An 18,826-nucleotide genomic window follows, 5' to 3' on the forward strand; every position below is an offset into this window, starting at 1 on the left:
ATATACATTGTTTTTAATGGAAAAAATATATACCAGGGCATTAATTGTGTTTATCTCCAAGAGGTGACCTTATTAGCTTATACATGGACATCTATACGATGTAGTTACAACTTGACTTACCACAAGCATCTATTATTTTTGAGGCAAAAACAATTAAAAAATTACTAGAGAGCCCAGAAACAGATCTACATAAATATGAGTATAGTCAATGGATCTTTGGCAAAGGAGCAAAGGTAATACAGTACAGAAAAGACTTTTTAAAGAAAGAATTGGATATCCACATACCAAAAAAAAAAAAAACAGAAACAAAACCAAAAACCTAGGCACACACCTTCACATAAAAATAGGTCATAGGCCTAACTGTAAAACGCCAAACTATAAACCGCTTAGGAAAGAACACAGGAGAAAAATCTAGATGACCTCGGTTTGGAGATGATGATTTTTTTTTTTTTTTTTTTGACAGGCAGAGTGGACAGTGAGAGAGAGAGACAGAGAGAAAGGTCTTCCTTCCATTGGTTCACCCCCAAAATGGCCGCCACAGCCGGAGCTACGCCAATCCAAAGCCAGGAGCCAGGTGTTTCCTCCCGGTCTCCCATGTGGGTGCCGGGGCCCAAGCACTTGGGCCATCCTCCATTGCCCCCCCAGGGCCACAGCAGAGAGTTGGACTGGAAGAGGAGCAACCAGGACTAGAACCCGGCACCCATATGGGATGCCGGCAGTGCAGGCAGAGGACTAACCAAGTGAGCCACGGCGCCAGCCCTGGAGATGATTTTTTAACTACAACCTCAAAAGCACAGTCTATGAAAAAAATAATTATTAAGTTGGACTTCAATAAAATTAAAAAGTTCTGCTATGCAAAGACACTGTCCACAGAACAAGATGACAAACTGTGAATATTAGGAAAAAGCATGTGCCAACGTATCTGGCAAAGGACTACTATCTGAAAAATACAAAGAGCTCTCAAAATGCAACAATAAGAAAATGAATAAGCTAATTTAAAAAAATGGGCAGAAGATCTGAATGGACATCCCACCAAAGATATACAGACGGCAAACAGGCATATGAAAAGATGTTTAATATCACATCACTAGGGAACTGCTATTTTTATTATGAATATGATACAGAAGATTAAAACAAATGGAGGGAGTATCAGCCTACAATACAGAGAGAGTTAAGGGTCCTGATCAAAAGAGAATGGTTTTGCTGTTCTTTGCACAAATTATTTAGGTTCTAAATCTGGAATAGTTTCACCAATTTTAGGTACAACACTTTTTCAAATTTTTATTTATTAGAGAAGCAGAAAAACAGAGAACCACCCACTGGTTCACTCTCCAAATCCCACAATGCCTGGGACTGAGCCAGACCAAAACTGGGAGGTGGGGGAAAACTCAATCCAAGTACTCAATTACTCCAAGTAACTCCAAGTAATTGAGTCACCATAGCTGCCTCTGAAGGTCTGCACTGGTGAGAAGTGGAATCAGATTCGAGAGCTGGGAATCAAACCCAGGCACTCTGATGGGGGGCACATGTGTCTTAACCCTACTCACTCACTCCCAGGTGCACCACTTTAATAAGAGTATTAGCAAACTACAAATTACTAACACATTTGGCTGGTCTAGCAGAAGAGGCCACACCAACTAGCAAAGGTATTGAACCCTTCTACAGGAGGAACTGCCGACACCGAAGAGAGCTCTGAAGATCTTTGACGTAAGAGAAAATAATCTGATTATTTGTTCAATAGGCCAGAACCAAAGTGTAGGAGGACAATAATTTGTACCCAACAAAACTAAGAATTTTCTAACACTTACAGCTACCGTAGACAGTGGAAATGTTCTAAAGAGACCACATTCCCATCTGTTAGGAATAAATGCAGAACAATATTCTGCAGTAGACATTCATCCAAACTGGTAATATCCTTTCATTACTCTCTACAGAGACTACTAGAGTCACAATAAAATAAATGATGGCAGTAGTTTCAGAAAGATTCTGCTCTTGAATAGCTAAGCTGGGGAGATGCGATCTACATGAGAGGCAGCAGTTTATATATAATAAATGTAGTTTAGAGAAAGCAGTATCAATTGGGGGTTAAATGGCTTAAATCAAAGCAAAATAAAGCTGTGTCTTCATTTTTGACAGCTTAAACCAAAGGAATAGCAACACAACCCATATCAAGGTTCTCTCCTCCTAATGCATCAAGGTTCTCACAGGAGGACCCAACCATATTCTACACTTATTGGATTGCCCATCTATCTCAACCCAGGTTCCATGAAAGAATTAAGCCCTAATGCCAAGGCATTCAATGTACATAACGAATTAACTTGTTTCCTGTGCAATTAGAATGGTACTGATTATAACACCTTTAGGACAACTGGGAAAATCGCCAACTTATTTCCTGTGTTCTTTGGTTAAGATAACTGGGAGGAACCCAGGAGAGTATAAACAACCTAATCTGACTGTGGTAAAGGTTTCAAAACTATAACCACCGTGGAGTACAAGCACCTGGGCTTCCGTGTCCATAGACATTCAAATCATGCATGTTTGAATAAAAGAATAGGGAAGGGAGGCTACACCTTCTCTTCTGTTTTGAAGGATGTGGTCCTTGTCTCTCCTGCTGACCTCCATGCTCTCGATCCATCCCATTTGTTCTCTCAGTTCCCTTGAGATCTATCACAGTCTTAATTTCACATCTTCGGTTCTCTCCTACCATCGGCAGTCCTCTAGCATCCACAGTGATCTAATCTCTGTTCTTTAAACACACAGACATCTTGCCACAGCCTTACCACTCTTCAAGTGACTCCCCCATCTCTGTGTATCATAGTTTTAAAATTCATTCTGCACATGCTCCTCAGATCACTTAGATGCTGATTTCAATGAGCATTTCTGTCTTCATCTGACTTCTCTGCAGCATTCATTATTGCTGACCAGCTCCCCCAACACGCCTTCAAACTTTATTACTTCTTTTTTTTGACAGGCAGAGTGGACAGTGAGAGAGAGAGAGAGACAGAGAGAAAGGTCTTCCTTTGCCGTTGGTTCACCCTCCAATGGCCGCCACGGCCGGTGCGCTGCGGCCGGCGCACCACGCTGATCCGAAGGCAGGAGCCAGGAGCCAGGTGCTTCTCCTGGTCTCCCATGGGGTGCAGGGCCCGAGCACTTGGGCCATCCTCCACTGCACTCCCTGGCCACAGCAGAGAGCTGGCCTGAAAGAGGGGCAACCGGGAAGGAATCCGGCGCCCCGACCGGGACTAGAACCCGGTGTGCCGGCACCACTAGGTGGAGGATTAGCCTAGTGAGCCGCGGCGCCAGCCATTACTGACTTCTAACCTTCCTCCCAGATCCCCTTTTTTTATATAAGGTTCACTGGTTTCCCCTTCCTCATCTAACACATTAATCTTACTTGTGGCCTTCCTCACAGCTACACTTTTCTCCTTGAGCAGTGTTCATCCTTGATTTCTTACCCGAGTTCCAAGCCTATGCAAAGAACTGGCATAGGGGCACAACAGGTTAAACTACCACTGGAGACGTGGGCATCCTATACTGGAGAACCAGTTTGAATCCCAGCTGCTCTGCTTCTGAACCAGCACCTGGGAAAGCGGTGGAGGAAGGCCCAAGTGCCTGGGCTCTGCCACCCATGTGGGAGACCCAGAAGGAGTTTCTGGCTCCTGACTGTCAGCGGGGCCATCGAGGCTGTTTAGAGTGAACCAGTGGATGGAAGACTTTTCTCTGTCTCTCCACCTTTCAAGTACATGAACTCCACAACCTTTTTAGAAATACCCTTGTATTTCTAGCTAATTACATGGCTGCCCCAAGAGTATTCCAGATCAACACATCTAAAGCCAAATTGGCCACTTCCTAGTACCCAATCTGTCCTTGCACTGGTTGCTTAGACTCTAGCAACATTCTTAGCAGCATCTTTAGTTTCCTCTCTTGTCCACACCCCAAACCAAATGCTCAGCAAACTGCTATTTTAACACCACAGTACTTCTCAAATTTATTATTTCCTTCTCTCTATTCTGACTACCATAGGTTATAACCTCATCTCTCGCCAAGGCAAAAGCAATAGCCTAATCCCATCTTCTTACCCAACCATCTGCTTCATAGCCAATCTAACTTCTGTGTGATTTCCAGAACAAGCTTCTGATTGCACAATATTAATCAAAACACACAGCCACATCATAGGAAAATCCAAACTTCTTGGCTGGCAAAGCTCTACCATTCAGGCTCAATTTTTTTTTTAAAGACTTATTTGTATATTTGAAGGGAAGAGATAGAGAGATCTTTCACCTGCTGGTTCACTCCCCAAATGGTCCCAAGCCTGGAGCTGGGCCAATCCAAAGCCAGGAGCTTCTTCTGGGTCTCCCATGTGAGTGCAGGGGCCCAAGGACTTGGGCCATCCTCTGCTGCTTTCACAGGCCATTATCAGGGACCTGGATTGGAAGTGCAGCAGCCAGGACTCAAACCAGCACCCATATGGGATGCCAATGCCCAAGCAGTGGCTTTACCCACTATGCCAGCTCAACCTCCGTTTTTAAACCTGCCCCTGAGCAGGCTTCACACAAACCACCAGATTATTTACACCCATCACTTCACACTGCACACACTCCAGCCCCACCCTGCAAGACTCTCCCTCTCCTCTAACACCTTTCTCCAGGCACCAAATCCATATATCAAAAATTCTTTATTTTTAAAAAGTGACAGAAAAGTACATTTATCATGTACATGTTGTCTCTACAGCATACATACACTATGGAATGGATAGCCCCAGCCGACCAATAAATGCATCCCCTCAGTTATTTTTTTTTTTTTTGTGGCAATGTCCACTCTTTGCATCTTTGAAGAATGTAACGCCCTTAAGTATTGCCACTACGCTGTACAACAGATCTCTTGAATTTATTCCTAACTAGAGCTACACCGCCTCTGACTAGCATCTCCACAACTCCACTCCCTCCAACCACCCAGCCTCTGGTACTCTCCATTCTACTTTTTTTTTTTTTTTTTTTTAAATTCTACTTCTATGAGGTCAACTTCCTCAAATTCCACATGAGTAAGATCATGAAATACCAGGTTACTTCAAAAAGTTTGTGGAAAAAAAATGGAATTTAAAGGTAAGTTTATTTTGGTGTAAAAAAAAATACGAAATTCACACAGTCTGTTCCTAACAGACATCTTCCATGTTTTTAGAAGCCCTCTATTCGTCTCTGTGCCTGGCTTATTCCAGTCAATGTACTGGTCTCCCGGTTGGTCCACACTGTCACAAGCAAGCTTTCTTTCCTTTTTAGGGCTGCATGGTATTCCATCGTGAACACACACACTTGATCTTAGCCAAAAGGCCGAGAAGTGATCCATCGTGAATATAAACCACATTTTCTTTATCCATTAACAAACACGCAGGTTAACATTTTGGCTATTATGAATAGTGTCACAATAAATACCAGAATGCAGGTATCTTTTTGGAACACTGACTTCACTTTATCTGGATATATAACCAATAGTGGGATAGGTGGAGCATAGGGTACTACTATTTTTACTTTTCCAAGGAACTTCCATACTGTTTTTCATAATGGCAATACTAATTCAAATCCCCACCAACAGGGTGTAAAGTCTTAAAGTCTCCCTTTTCTCTACATCCTCATGAACTTTTACCTTTTGTATTTTTAATTTGATTTCAAAGAGACAGAGATCTTCCATCAGCTATTTCACTTTCCAAATGCCCCCATCTGCCAGGGGAAGGGCCAGACTGAAGCCAAGAGCCTTGGACTCAATTCAGTCTCCCACATGGGTAGCAGGGACCCAAGTACTTCAGCTATCATCTGTTGTCTCAGAGTGTACATCAGCAGGAAGCTAGGCAGGCACTCCAACATGGATGTGGATGTCCCAAGTGCCATCTCAACCATTGTACCAAATGCCTGCCCCTCTTCTCTTCTTTTTAAAAAGACTTATTTACTTGGAAGGCTGAGTAACGGAGACAGCAAGACAGAGAAAACTTCCATCTGTTGCAAATGTGGAGACTATGTCAGGGGCCAGGAACTCCATAAAGGTCTCCCAAGAGGGATGGCAGGAACCCAAGTACCTTCAGCCACCATCCACTGCCTCCCAGGTACCTTAGGAGGAAGCAGGCTGGAAAGCTTCGAATAGCTGGGACTTGAACCGGCACTCAGGTATAGGATGTGGTGGTCCCAAGTGGTGGTTAACCTATTGCACCCCAACATTCTCTCCCTTTTCACCATCTGGTATGGCCATTCTAGTGGTACCTCAGCGTGGTTTTGTTTCACATTTCCCTGATAAGTGATACCACATATTTTTTCATATACTTTTTGGCCATCTGTATGTCTTCTTTTTGAGAAATACACAATGCAGGTCTTTTGCTCATTATTTTCTTCTTGCTATTGAGTTGTTTGGGTTCCTCATACATATTGGATATTAAACCCTTCAGCAAATGTACAGTTTCCCAATTGTTCTCCCATTCCACAGGTTGTCTCTTCACTTGTTTCTTTTGCTGTGCAAAAGCTTTTTCATTTGATGTAACCTTATTTGTTCATTTTTGCCTTTGTTGACTGTGCTTTTGAGGTCACATCCAAAATCATTCCCCAGATCAATAGAGTGCTTCCCCTATGTTTTATCCTAGTAATTGCACAGTTTGGGGGTTTAATGTTTAAGACTTTAATTCATTTTTTTGTGTGCAGTAAAAGGATCTAATTTCATTCTTCTGCTGTATACATACTACTTTTCCCAACACTATTGAAGAGACTGTCCTTTCACTATCATGTGTTCTTCACCCTTGTTGAAAGTCATTTGGCTGTAAATGTGATTTCTCTCTAGGCTCTCTATTCTGTTCCATTAAGTCTGCGTGTCTGTTTTTATGCCAATATCATATTATTCTGCCTAGTATAGCTTCATAGTACACTTTGAAATCATAGTATGATGTCTCCAGCTTTGTTCTTTTTGCTAATGACTATTGTAGCTATTTGAGAATTTTTGTGATTCCATTCAAATTTTTAAACTTTTTTTTGTTTCTACTTCTGAGAACGTCACTGGTATTCTGATAGGGATTGCATTGATTCTACATATTGCTCTGAGTAGTATGAACTTTTCACAGCTATTAATTCTTCCAACCCATAAGCATCTTTCCATTCATTTGTGTCTTCAATATATTTCACTAATGTTTTACAGTTTTCAGTGCTGAGATCTCCCTAGTTACTAGCATTTTTTTATTTTTTATTTTTTTGAAAGGCAGAGTTACAGAGAGAGGAGGATAGACATGGAGAGAGACCTTCCACCCACTGATTCAGTCTCCAAAGGCCACAACAGCCAGGGCTGGACCAGGCAGAAGACAGGAACCTGGAGCTTCTTCTGGGTCTCCCATGTGGGTGCAGGTGCCCAAGCACAGCCCCAGTTAAATTTATTCTTAAATTGTGTTTATGACAGGTGCTGTGGCACATCAGGTTAAACCTCAGCTTGGGATGTCTACATCCAGTATCAGAGTCCTGGTCTGAGTCTCAGCTCTTCTCTTTCTGATCCAGCTCCCTGCAAATGTGCCTGGGAAACAGCAGGTAATGGCTCAAGTGCTTGGGTCCCTGCCACCCAAAACGGAGACCCAGATGAATTCCTGGCTTCTGAGTTTGGTTTGGCCCAATCCTGACTGCTCCAGCCATTTGGGAAGTGAATTACCACTGGAAGATATCTCTCTCTCTCTCTGCCTTTCAAATGAATAAATCTTTTAATTTATTTGATAGGCAGAGTTAGACAGTGAGAGAGAGAAAGGTCTTCCTTCCATTGGTTCACTCCCCAAATGGCAGCTGTGGCCAGAGCTGCGCCGATCCGAAGCCGGGAGCCAGGTGCTTCTCCTGGTCTCCCATGTGGGTGCAGGGGCCCAGGCACTTGGGCCATCCTCCACTGCCTTCCCAGGCCACAACAGAGAGCTGGACTGGAAGAGGAGCAACCGAGACAGAACCCGGTGCCCATATGGGATGCCGGCACCGCAGACGGAGGATTAACCAAGTGAGCCATGAACTGGCCCCGATGAATAAATCTTTTTAAAAAAATCAGAAAAAATTGTAGCCATTATATTTTCTTTTTCAGATGATTGTGAGTGTATAGAGATGCTACTGTTTTTGTATGTTCATTTACTTCTTTCTCTTGCTTCATTGCTGTGGCTAGGACTTCCAGTACTATGTTGTATAGAAGTGGTAGAAGTAGGAATCCTGTTTCCTCTAGAGCTTAGAAGAAAAACCTAACTTCTCTCTATTCAATATGTTAGCTGTGGCCTTGATTGTGTTGAATTAAGTTCCTTCTATAATTTGTTGAGAGTCTTTATCATAGTAAATTCTTGTCAAATACTTTTTCTAGATCTACTGAAATCTCCATATGATTTTTGTTCCTCACTCTGTTTATGTAATGTATATTTATTGATTTGCACGTGTTGCAGCATCCCTGCATCCCTGGAATGAAATTCCACTTGATCATGGTGAATGATCTTTCGAATCTGTTGAATTTGATTTACTAATATTTTGTTGACAATGTCATCTTTTAAAAAAAATTATTTGAAAGAGTTCCAGAGAGAGGGAGGGAGGGACACAGAGAGGTCTTCCATCCATTGGTTCATTCCCCAAATGGCCACAACAGCCAGGACTCGGCCAAGCCAAAGCCAGGTGCCAGGTCTCACATGTGAAAGTGGCCTAAACACTTGGCCATCTTCTGCTGCTGTTCCCAGGACATTAGCAGGCATCTGAATTCGGAGTGGAGTAGCCTGGACATAAGCTGGTGCCCATGTAGGATGCTGGTGCTGCAGGCGGCAGCTTCACCCACTATTCCACAATGCCTTTATCTTTATTCAGTAGGGATATTGGCCTGTATTTTGTTGTTGTTGTTGCATCCTTGTCTGGTTTTGATACCAAGATAATGTTGGTTTCATAGAATGAATTTTAGAAGTATTCCCTCCTCTTCAATTTTTGGCAAGAGTTTACGAAGAATTGGCATTAGTTCTTTAAAACCTTGTTAGAATTCACAGGGAAGACACCAGGTACTGGGCTTTGTTTTTTAATGATAGACTTATTGATTCATTACTACCACTCATTAGTCCATTCAGATATTGTACTTCTTCATTATTCAATCTTAGCAATTTGCATTTGCCCAGGAACTTGTCATTTCTTCTCCACCTGTCAAAAATTCTACACAACTCTTATGGCTCTATTCAAATGCTACTTTTTCCAATATAACCTGGGACCCAGCAGCGTGCAGCAGAGGCAGAAGGCTATGGTAAGAAACATTGAGTGATAGAAGACGTCTCTGCCGTGTGATATCAAAACATCTGCAAACTGTGAAGAACCAACGCACTACCGTACGCTGTCACCTTTCAGATATCGACTGCTCATATTTACCCTAAGGCAAGCACTGTACCGGGAATCCCAGTATCAGTGGTGCATATCCCTGTTCACCTCTAAACTTGAAGGCTCCATAAGGAAAGGAGCACTTCACCTTGCTATAATACCCCCAACACAATGCCCATTATCAATAAGCATAAGCAATAAATATTTGTGTAAAGAATGAAAGTATGGCCGGCGCCGCGGCTCAATAGGCTAATCTTCCCCCTAGCAGCGCCGGCATACAGGGTTCTAGTCCCAGTCGGGGCGCCAGATTCTGTCCCGGTTGCCCCTCTTCCAGGCCAGTTCTCTGCTATGGCCCGGGAGTGCAGTGGAGGATGGCCCAAGTGCTTGGGCCCTGCACCCCATGGGAGACCAGGAGAAGCACCTGGCTCCTGCCTTCGGATCAGTGCGGTGCGCCGGCCGCAGCGCACTGGCCGCGGTAGCCATTGGAGGGTGAACCAATGGCAAAAAGAAGACCTTTCTCTCTCTCTCTCTCTCTCTCTCACTGTCCACTCTGCCTGTCAAAAAAAAAAAAAAAAAAAAAGAATGAAAGTACTGAAGTAAAAGAAATTACTGCCGATTACCTCATTAACTATTTCCAGGCTGTACCCTCTGTCATTCTTTTCAAGCAGCATTTTCTAGAAAGGCTCATTCCACACAAAAGGAAACACTAGTCAGAAGAGAAGCGAGTCCCACTCCACTAATAAGTTCTAGTCCTGGCTCAGCTACAATGTTCAATCACTTCTACCCCTTTAATCCTTAAGTTCCTAATTTGTGAAATACAGATAACTCGTCTCTAGAATTCCTTTCAGTTATCTGGTTTCTATCTACTACATTCTGTGCATTAAATACCCCTACAGAACATCAGGCAAAGCCAAAAGTCATTAAATTTGTAGTATCAGTTCTATCATACCAGGAACTGAAACTATGAAGAGGAAAATGTCCTGGGCCAGCACTGTGGTTCAGTGGGTTAAGCCACCACTTGCATCCTATATAAGCACCAATTCGAGTCCTGGCTGCTCCACTTCCAATCCAGTTCCCTGCTAGTGAACCTGGGAAAGCAGGAAAATGAATCTTGATGTGAATGGGACGGGAGAGGGGGCGGGAGATGGGATGGTTGCAGGTGAGAGGGAGGTTATGGGGGGAGAAAGCCGTTATAATCCAAAAGTTGTACTTTGGACATTTATATTTATTAAATAAAAGTTAAAAAAAAAAAAAAAAAGATGGCTCAAGTACTTGGGCCCCTGTCATCCACATGGGAGACTGGGATGGGAGTTTCTGGCCTAGACCTGGCTGCTACAGCCACTGGGAACTAGCAGATGAAGACATCTCTCTCTCTCTCTCTCTCTTTCAGTCTCTCACTAACTCTGCCTTTCAAATAAATAAATCTTTACCCTCCGAAAATGTTCTGGTTTCTGCCCAAGAGTTCACACCTTAGAAGGGGAACACAGCCCTCCTGGAGGGTAAGAGAGCCCCACAGGGGTATGTAGAGGAGACAAGAGTCAATTTTACCTGGGAAGAGGCAGAGACCTCTAAGGAAAAGACTATAGTATGGATAAGCTTTCAATTGGGACTTGGTAAGTGGAAAAAATTTGGTAAGTAGCTACATAGAGAAAAGTTTAGAAAGTTTCATTTTGGTGAATGTAGTTGGACACACAGGATTAGCAGCTCTTAATTTACAAATTGATGAGCAAAAGAACCCAATAGGGGAAAAACAGGCAATAGATTTTAACAGACAATTCCTAAAATAAAGGTGGCCAACAAACAAAACGATGCTATAATTAACAACCTAACCACCCATGATCAAGTTAAGTGTAATCAGAACGCCAGCATGTCATCTACCACTTAAAATCCTTCAGTGGCTTCCCAACAGCTCAAAGGATCCAGAGCATTCAGGCCAACCCACACCTCTCCTGTCCAGGCACTCAGGCTGTTTCTGCAGTTCTGTAATATCCATCTGCTTCCTCCTAAGAAGTGGACTCCTGCTCACCCACGCTATCTCAGCTCCAGGGTTACCTCCTCAGAAACCTCTCCTAAATGGGACAAGCTTCTCAATTAAGACATCATACCACTGTGTACCACCAGGTTGCTCAGGCCAGAAACCTGTGGGTAATGTCTGCCCTCTCTCTTCCTCCTGCAACTCACATCCAAACCATCAGCAAACCCTGTCTTACCTGCAGAGTCCACCGTGGGCCAAGTCCCCTCATCTCTTTAGTGAATTCATGCCTTCCTCACCACCCTATTACTCTAATCCCAATCCTGCAGCCCAGCTAGATCACATCACTCCTTAGTTCAAAATCTTTGCAATGGTTCTCCATGGCAAAAGCCAGTCTTCACAATGCCTGGAGGGCTCTCCCAGATCTTCCCGCCCACCATGGCTTTCCCTCCCCTCACCCTCGGAACATTATTCCAGCCACACCGACCTCCATGCCATCCCTCAAACATACCATACACACACCCTTAAGCCATTTGCGAAAAATGATCCCTCTTGTCTGGAACACTATTCTCCAGATCCTCACAGCTAACTCTCCTATCTCCTGCAAGTCTTTGCAAAGATCTTATTTAAAATCAGCCCTACTCCTTTCCTTTACCCTGCTCCACTTTTTCTTTTTTCATAGCACTTATCACCTGATAATCCATGTCATCTGATTATTTTTGTTGTTGTTCAGTATCTGCTTCTCCCACACCAGGGCAGGGTTATTATCTGTGTTACCCACTGATATATCCCAAGTACCCCAGAATTGTGCCTGGCAAGCAGTACACACTTCTGTGAGTTGAATAAATGGTTTTCTACTTGTCTGTGGGATTATCTAATTAATGACTAAATCTGGATCTGGTTTTGTTCATCCTTAAATTTCTTCGAGTCTAACACAGGACTTACCATAGAATAGGCACACTGTTGGTTGAACAGTACATTTTTAAAAAATTCATCAGAAGACAAACTTAAAACTGACAGCATTTGGAGCTTGTAAGATTGTGGGGGAAATCCACCCCCTCCCATAGTTGGCAGGCATACAAACTGACACCTTTTTTTGAGAGTAAGCCAGGAACAGCTATTAAAATTTAAATCACAGGGCCAGCACCATGGCATAGTGGGTAAAGCCACCACCTTCAGTGCCAGCATCCCATATGGGCGCCGGTTTGAGTCCCAGCTGCTCCATTTCTTATCCAGCTCTCTGCTATGGCTTGGGAAAGCAGCAGTGGACAGCCCAAATCCTTGGGCCCCTGCACCCACGTGTAAGACCCGGAAAAAGTTCTTGGCTCCTGGCTTTAGGTTGGCACAGCTCCAGCCACTGCGGCCATCTGGGGAGTGAACCAACAGATGAAGACCTACCTCTCTCTCTCTCTGCCTCTGCCTTTCAAATAAATAAATCTTTTTTTTTTTTTTTTTTTTATTTTTTGACAGGCAGAGTGGACAGTGAGAGAGAGAGACAGAGAGAAAGGTCTTCCTTTTGCCGTTGATTCACCCTCCAATGGCCGCCGCGGCTGGCGCGCTGCGGCCGGCGCACCGCGCTGATCCGATGGCAGGAGCCAGGAGCCAGGTGCTTTTCCTGGTCTCCCATGGGGTGCAGGGCCCAAGCACCTGGGCCATCCTCCACTGCACTCCCTGGCCACAGCAGAGGGCTGGCCTGGAAGAGGGGCAACCGGGACAGAATCCGGTGCCCCAACCGGGACTAGAACCCGGTGTGCCGGCGCCGCTAGGCGGAGGATTAGCCTAGTGAGCCGCGGCGCCGGCCTCAAATAAATAAATCTTTTTAAAAATTTAAATCACTCAGCACTAAATCAGCAATCTTACAGAAAAATGTCTGAAAAATACACACAAGGACATCCATTACAACACTGCTTATAAAATAATGACAAAACTGAAAGCAATCTACTTGTCCATCAAAAGAAAGGCAAATATGAAACTGTCTTTACTAAGAATGAGGCAGAGGGCTGCTGTTGTGTTGTACCCAGTTCGTTTGTTGCCTGCCACGCCAGCATCCCATATGGGTATGGGTTCCAGGGTTGGCTGTTCTACTTTCCAACCAGCTCCCTGCTGGTGCACCTAGGATGGTGGAAGATGTCCCCTGTAGTTGAGCCCCTGCTATCCCTATGGGAGACCCAATGGAGTTCCAGACTCCCAGCTTCAGCCTGGCCTGGCCTCACCTGTTGTAGCCATTTGGGAAGTGAACCAGCAGGTAGAAGCTCACACTCACACAAACTCTCTCTCCTTTCTCCTCCTCTGTGTAGCTCTGCCTTTCAAATAATATTAAAAAAAAAAAAAAAAAAGAGGCAGACTTCTAACACTGAGCTGGAAAGTAGCCATGATCTAGTGAACAAGACAGAGGGCTCTGGCTTCACACGACCTGGATCTGAATCCTGCTGCCCCCGCTTGCTCACTGTGTAACCCTAAGCATGATTCTTTGACTTTTTCTGTGTTTGAGTTTCCTCATCAATACAATCAGAGCGGAAGTATTACAACAGTACTCAACCTCAATGATATGACAATGTCCTGAGAGAATCCCTGCACGACTTACAGCATATGACATGGCCACATAACTATTCACAAGAATATAATGGTGATAGCTAACATGTACTGAGAAAGTCAAGGAGTGGGCTTGGCATGTAAAGTGCGTCTGTTTCAGGAATAAAATGTATCTCACTTGTTTAGCTACAGAAAAAAGGACAGGGAGCCGGCGCTATGGCTCACTTGGTTAATCCTCCGCCTGCGGCGACGCCATCCCATATGGGCGCCGGGTTCTAGTCCCGATTGCTCCTCTTCCAGTCCAGCTCTCTGCTGTGGCCCGGGAAGGCAGTGGAGGATGGCCCAAGTGCTTGGGCCCTGCACCCCATGGGAGACCAGGAGAAGCACCTGGCTCCTGGCTTCAGATCAGCGCAGTGCGCCGGCTGCAGCAGCCATTGGGGGGTGAACCAACAGAAGGAAGACCTTTCTCTCTGTCTCTCACTGTCTACTCTGTCAAAAAAAAAAAAAAAAAAAGGAAAAAAGGACAGAAAACTTAACAGTTGCTATCTCTGGCAGATAGGGGAAGACAGAATTCTACTTCTAAATATACTTATTTTTAATGGAGGGATTATAGAAAGCACTATTTTTTAATAAAGTCAGAACAGATGTGTCTAAGACACAGTTCAACTTAGATTAAAATAAATATTAACATTTGAAAATGTTGGGGCCAGCACTGTGGCACTGTGGGTTAAGTCACAGCCTGTGGCACTGGCATCCCTTATGGGCATCAGTTCAAGTCCCAGATGCTCTACTTCCGATCCAGCTCCCTGCTAGTGAGTCTGGGAAGGCAGCAGCAGATGATCCAAGTGCTTGGGCCCCTGCACCCACTTGGAGACCCAGAGGGAGTTCCAGGCTCCTGGCTTCGGCCTAGCTGAACTCTGGCCATTGCAACCATTTGGGGAGCGGATGGAAGATCTGTTTCTCCTAACTCTCTAACTCTGCCTTTCAAGTAAATATATCAATCAATCTTTAAAAAAATTTTTGACAATGTTAAGCCTTGCATTCTCAGGTAAAAATAATTAAATTTTTACTAACTATTAAAATAAGGTTGAAACTAATAAGCTAAGAATGCAGCATCAAAGAAAAACTTGTTCAAGAAAATAAAAATAAAAAGAAATTACATCTTACCCTGTCAATTTATACAAGAATCTACCGTTTTCCTAATCTACCACATCTCCATGAAAAACAAAGCAAGATGTGGGGGGCGGGGGGCAATGTTATAAAAGACAAGCACTTCTAAAGAGGATACAAACAATAAAAGGCAAAGACAGGCAGTTATATTTTATTGTCAATTTGGTGCTAAAAAATTCTGGAATTTTTTTTTAAACCAGTAGGGTTCGGAAATTAAAGTATGCTTAAAGCTAAACTAGTCTAGATGCGTTCAACTAAAGAGACCCGCTCACTCTCCTTTTGTAAGCAGTGTCTGTCCATTTACTCCATAAATTTAAGGTAATTGCAAACTACAAAAACAAAATCTCATCCTAGAGTCACAAGATTTGAAAAATAGGAAATAAACCTGCACTAAGAATAGCAGCAGTGCCCCATCTCCAGAAGCTCCTTTTTCCTAGCCTCCTGCAAGTGCTTAGTCACTTCTGCCCGTGTACAAGGAAGACCATTCCACGTCTCGAAAGAGGCAGGAATTCCGATTCCAGGTGTCAGGTCACCTGAGCCACCCCACACTTTTGTTTCCACGCAGCTCACCGGACAGCAGCGGCCGCCTGGGCACACCGAGCAGCCCAGATCAGACCCAGAAGCCGCTGGGCGCACTCTCTATTCTGCCTCTGTCTGCTGTTAACAAAGAGGGCTTGTGAAGAGCAAAGCTTGCTTCCCTGACACCAAATGCAAAAGGTGAGGATTAAAATGCAGCCCGGAAACATGCCAGTTTTCCTCTCTTGGACAGCCCACCAGAAACGACTCGCTGCTCTTCTACAAGCAAGTTCTCAGACCTCTCCAAGTGTACCCACTGGCTGTCTCCCCGTAGGCAACTAGCAAAATCCAAGGGAGGCGAGTAGGCTGTCCAGCGCTTTCCAGAGAGCCTTAAAATATGATAACATTGTTTCAAGCTCCCCAGTGAAGTTTTCATGAAAGGCCATTTCAAGAGCGACCCCGCAAAGGCAAGTCGTAAGAACCTTCTGTGTCAAGCTCTGCATATCCCGACATTCAATCACACTTAAAGATGCTGGGCACACGCGCTGCCATTGAACAGGCCTGAAAGGACTTTCCCAACTAGATACAGCTGGATCCTGCCGAAGACCAAACACCAATGCAGTTCCGGACGGATGGGGTGAACCTCGGAAGCAGAGGTTGGTCCACTCCAGAAGGTCATGGAGGGTTCTGACAACCAACCTGGACCATGCGGGAGGGGGAATCTTCGCTTCCAGGAGCACAAATGCCACCCAAGACACATTCCCTCGACCCTGGCATTCGCAAAACACGGTTCTCCTCACTGCTGAAACCCTCACAATACTCAACTATCATTTCACATGCCATACGTGCCGTTGCCATTCGCACAGATAAAAAAGGCACGAAATAACCTCTCATGGGCGACAACACGGAGGCTCAGAGAGGTTAAAACATGCGCCCCGCGTCTGCGAGTGAAGGATCCGAGTCCCTGGCCTCAGCACTCACCACTAAGCCACACCGCCTCTCAACTACTAAACATAGTTACCGACCCGAATTAGTTTTTCAGTTGCAAAGCTGAATGCAAAAGGGTTCTACACAGTGCGCCGGGGCGACGGTGGGCGGGGAGAGGGCACAACACCGCTACCTAAGCGAACAGTCTTTTTTCTTTAGCCAACATAGCACATGTTCCTCATTTCTCTCCTCCCCACGGGCAGAACCCACGTGCCGGACCCACCGCTCCCCCAGCAGCCAGCTCCCCACGCTCCCCAGCTTCTGCCAGGTCCCCCGCAGCCTCCCTCCGCCCTCCCGCAAGCGCGGCCCCGCGCGCCTCCCGCCCCCTCCCCAGCCACAGCCTCCCCAGGCCCCTGCGCCCAAGCCCGCGCACGCACGCCTCCGCCCGGCCGGGTCACCCCCGGAGCCTGCGCGCGCCCTTCCCGCCGCCCGCCCGCCCGCCCCGAGGTCCCCCCGCGACGGCGACGCCGGCGCCAGGCAGGCCGCGCCCGCCGCGCCTGCCATGGTGGGCGCCTCACCGTCAGGCTGGGGCGCCGGGCCCGGCTGCGCCATGGCCAGGCAACCGGCCTCGGGGAGCGGGGATGGGCGGGGAAGCGGCGTCCCGGGCTCCTGCGGGCTCAGCTGGCGGAGGAGGCGTCGACCGAGCCGCCGCCGCCGCCGCCCAGGGAGGAACCGCTAAGGCTGGAGCTGCCGGCGCCGCCACAGCCCCGGGCAGAGACGGACCCGAGCGCCGACCTCCGCCTCCTCATCCTGACAGCGGGAAATAAGCAGTGCGCAGGCGCGGGGGGATGGGGCGGCACGTGACGTGAGCCTGAGGGGAGGGGCGGGGCGGGGCGGGGCTTCGCGAAGGCGGAGGGGAGCGCGGCGCGGGGCAGGCCTGGGGGTGGGGAGGGCCTGGTCTCTTGGAGGGGCGCTCCCAGGCCGGCACCCCTGCACGGAAGCAAGATGAGTCGTTAAAATAAAGTAAGAGACGGGAGAAGAGGCTGGGTAATGAAGTGTGCGTAGCTTCTGTCTGTCCCGATTGTGTGACCTTGGGAGAGTCACTCAACCCTGTTGGGACCTTCACTGCCGTGATGGCTAAGAAAAGCTCAGATGAGGAAATAAAGCGTGAAAGGCTGTTTCCGACAGAAGAGGGCCTAAACCCCAGGTGCTCTGGTGCACGGGCTGATGCGCTTTCCTTTAAACAAGTCTGCCTTTTACGAGAGATGCTGGGGTTACAGCCACAGCCCCTGTGCTCATAACGGCGGAGGAGAAACGGTGCACACCAGGGAGGGCGAGAGCCGGCGTGAGGAGTGCACAGGGTCTGGCACCGGTGCCCCTTCTTCAGGTCCAAGTTCTAGGTACCCGTGACCCCGGAATTCCCTCCTCTGACAGCTGAACTGCTGGCCTGTTGTCCAGGTGCATCCCCTGTGGGACAGAGCCGAGGCACCCCTAAAAAGTGGCCAGAGGGCAGCTGTGTTTGGGGAGGTGGCACGGGTACTTGCTGTGTCCACAGATCTCTAGGGCTGCAGGGCCAAGGCCTGTGCTCCCCTCACCAGCTCATTCATGTACACACAGTCCCAGGAGTCCAGGTAGTCCAAGTTCAACCCTGGTCTTGCAGATCCTGAAAGTGCAAGTCTGTCACAGCAGAAGACACAGGCTGGGAAGAGCAGTGGTTACTTGGAGGTGTATAATTTTAAATAAGTAGATAGGTGGCATCTATTTTGTTGTTGTTTTAAAGATTTATTTATTTATTTGAAAGGCAGAGTTGGGGAGATGTGGGGGGTAGAGGGAAAGGGGTCTTCCCTCCGTTGATTCACTCCTCAGATGGTCGCAACTGCCGGAGCTGCACCAGTATGAAGCTAGAAGCCAGGAGCTTCTTTCGGGTCTCCTATGTGGATGCAGGGGCCCAAGGCCTTGGGCCATCTTCTACTGCTTTCCCAGGCCATAGCAGAGAGCTGGATCGGAAATGGAGCAGTCAGGATTCGGACCAGCACACCCATGGGATGCCGGCACTGCAGGCGGCAGCTTTACCCACTATGCCACAGCACCGGCCCCTGGTCCTGCTAACATTAAAGAGGGCCTGTATCCTCAGTTGAGGTTTGTGAGCAGTTAATATCCCCCAGAAGGCTGCTGTGCCTTTGAGAGAGCAAGCAGGACTCCACACACAGGCACACCCAACCTCCCTTAAGTAACTCCTGGGTGAGCAAATCCGGGTTCAGCAGGGAAACCTTTGGCCAGGCCAGGGCAGCCCATTGCTGCCTCTGTCTTGTGCTGACTAACACGAGGCAGGGGCCATAAAGATAGCATATGCTGATGTCCTCCACAGACGGGGCTCAAGCCGATG

General features: G+C 46.6%; 1 protein-coding gene across 3 annotated transcripts in view; it reads right to left on the minus strand.

Moving 5' to 3' along the window:
* RABEP1 (rabaptin, RAB GTPase binding effector protein 1) overlaps positions 1-17,303 on the minus strand; it is a 103,866-nt gene extending 86,563 nt beyond the window's left edge. Inside the window, exon 1 of one of the 3 annotated variants that reach the window (XM_051825323.2) lies at positions 17,019-17,303. In XM_051825323.2, the coding sequence (XP_051681283.1) occupies positions 17,019-17,052 (34 nt within the window). In that variant the 5' untranslated portion in view covers positions 17,053-17,303. The remainder of the gene's footprint in view (positions 1-17,018) is intronic. The other 2 variants (XM_051825324.2, XM_051825322.2) reach the window with 2 other exon arrangements.
* Positions 17,304-18,826: the final 1,523 nt, after the last annotated feature.

This window comes from Oryctolagus cuniculus, chromosome 17 (assembly GCF_964237555.1).
Source record: "Oryctolagus cuniculus chromosome 17, mOryCun1.1, whole genome shotgun sequence".
NCBI lineage: Eukaryota > Metazoa > Chordata > Mammalia > Lagomorpha > Leporidae > Oryctolagus > Oryctolagus cuniculus.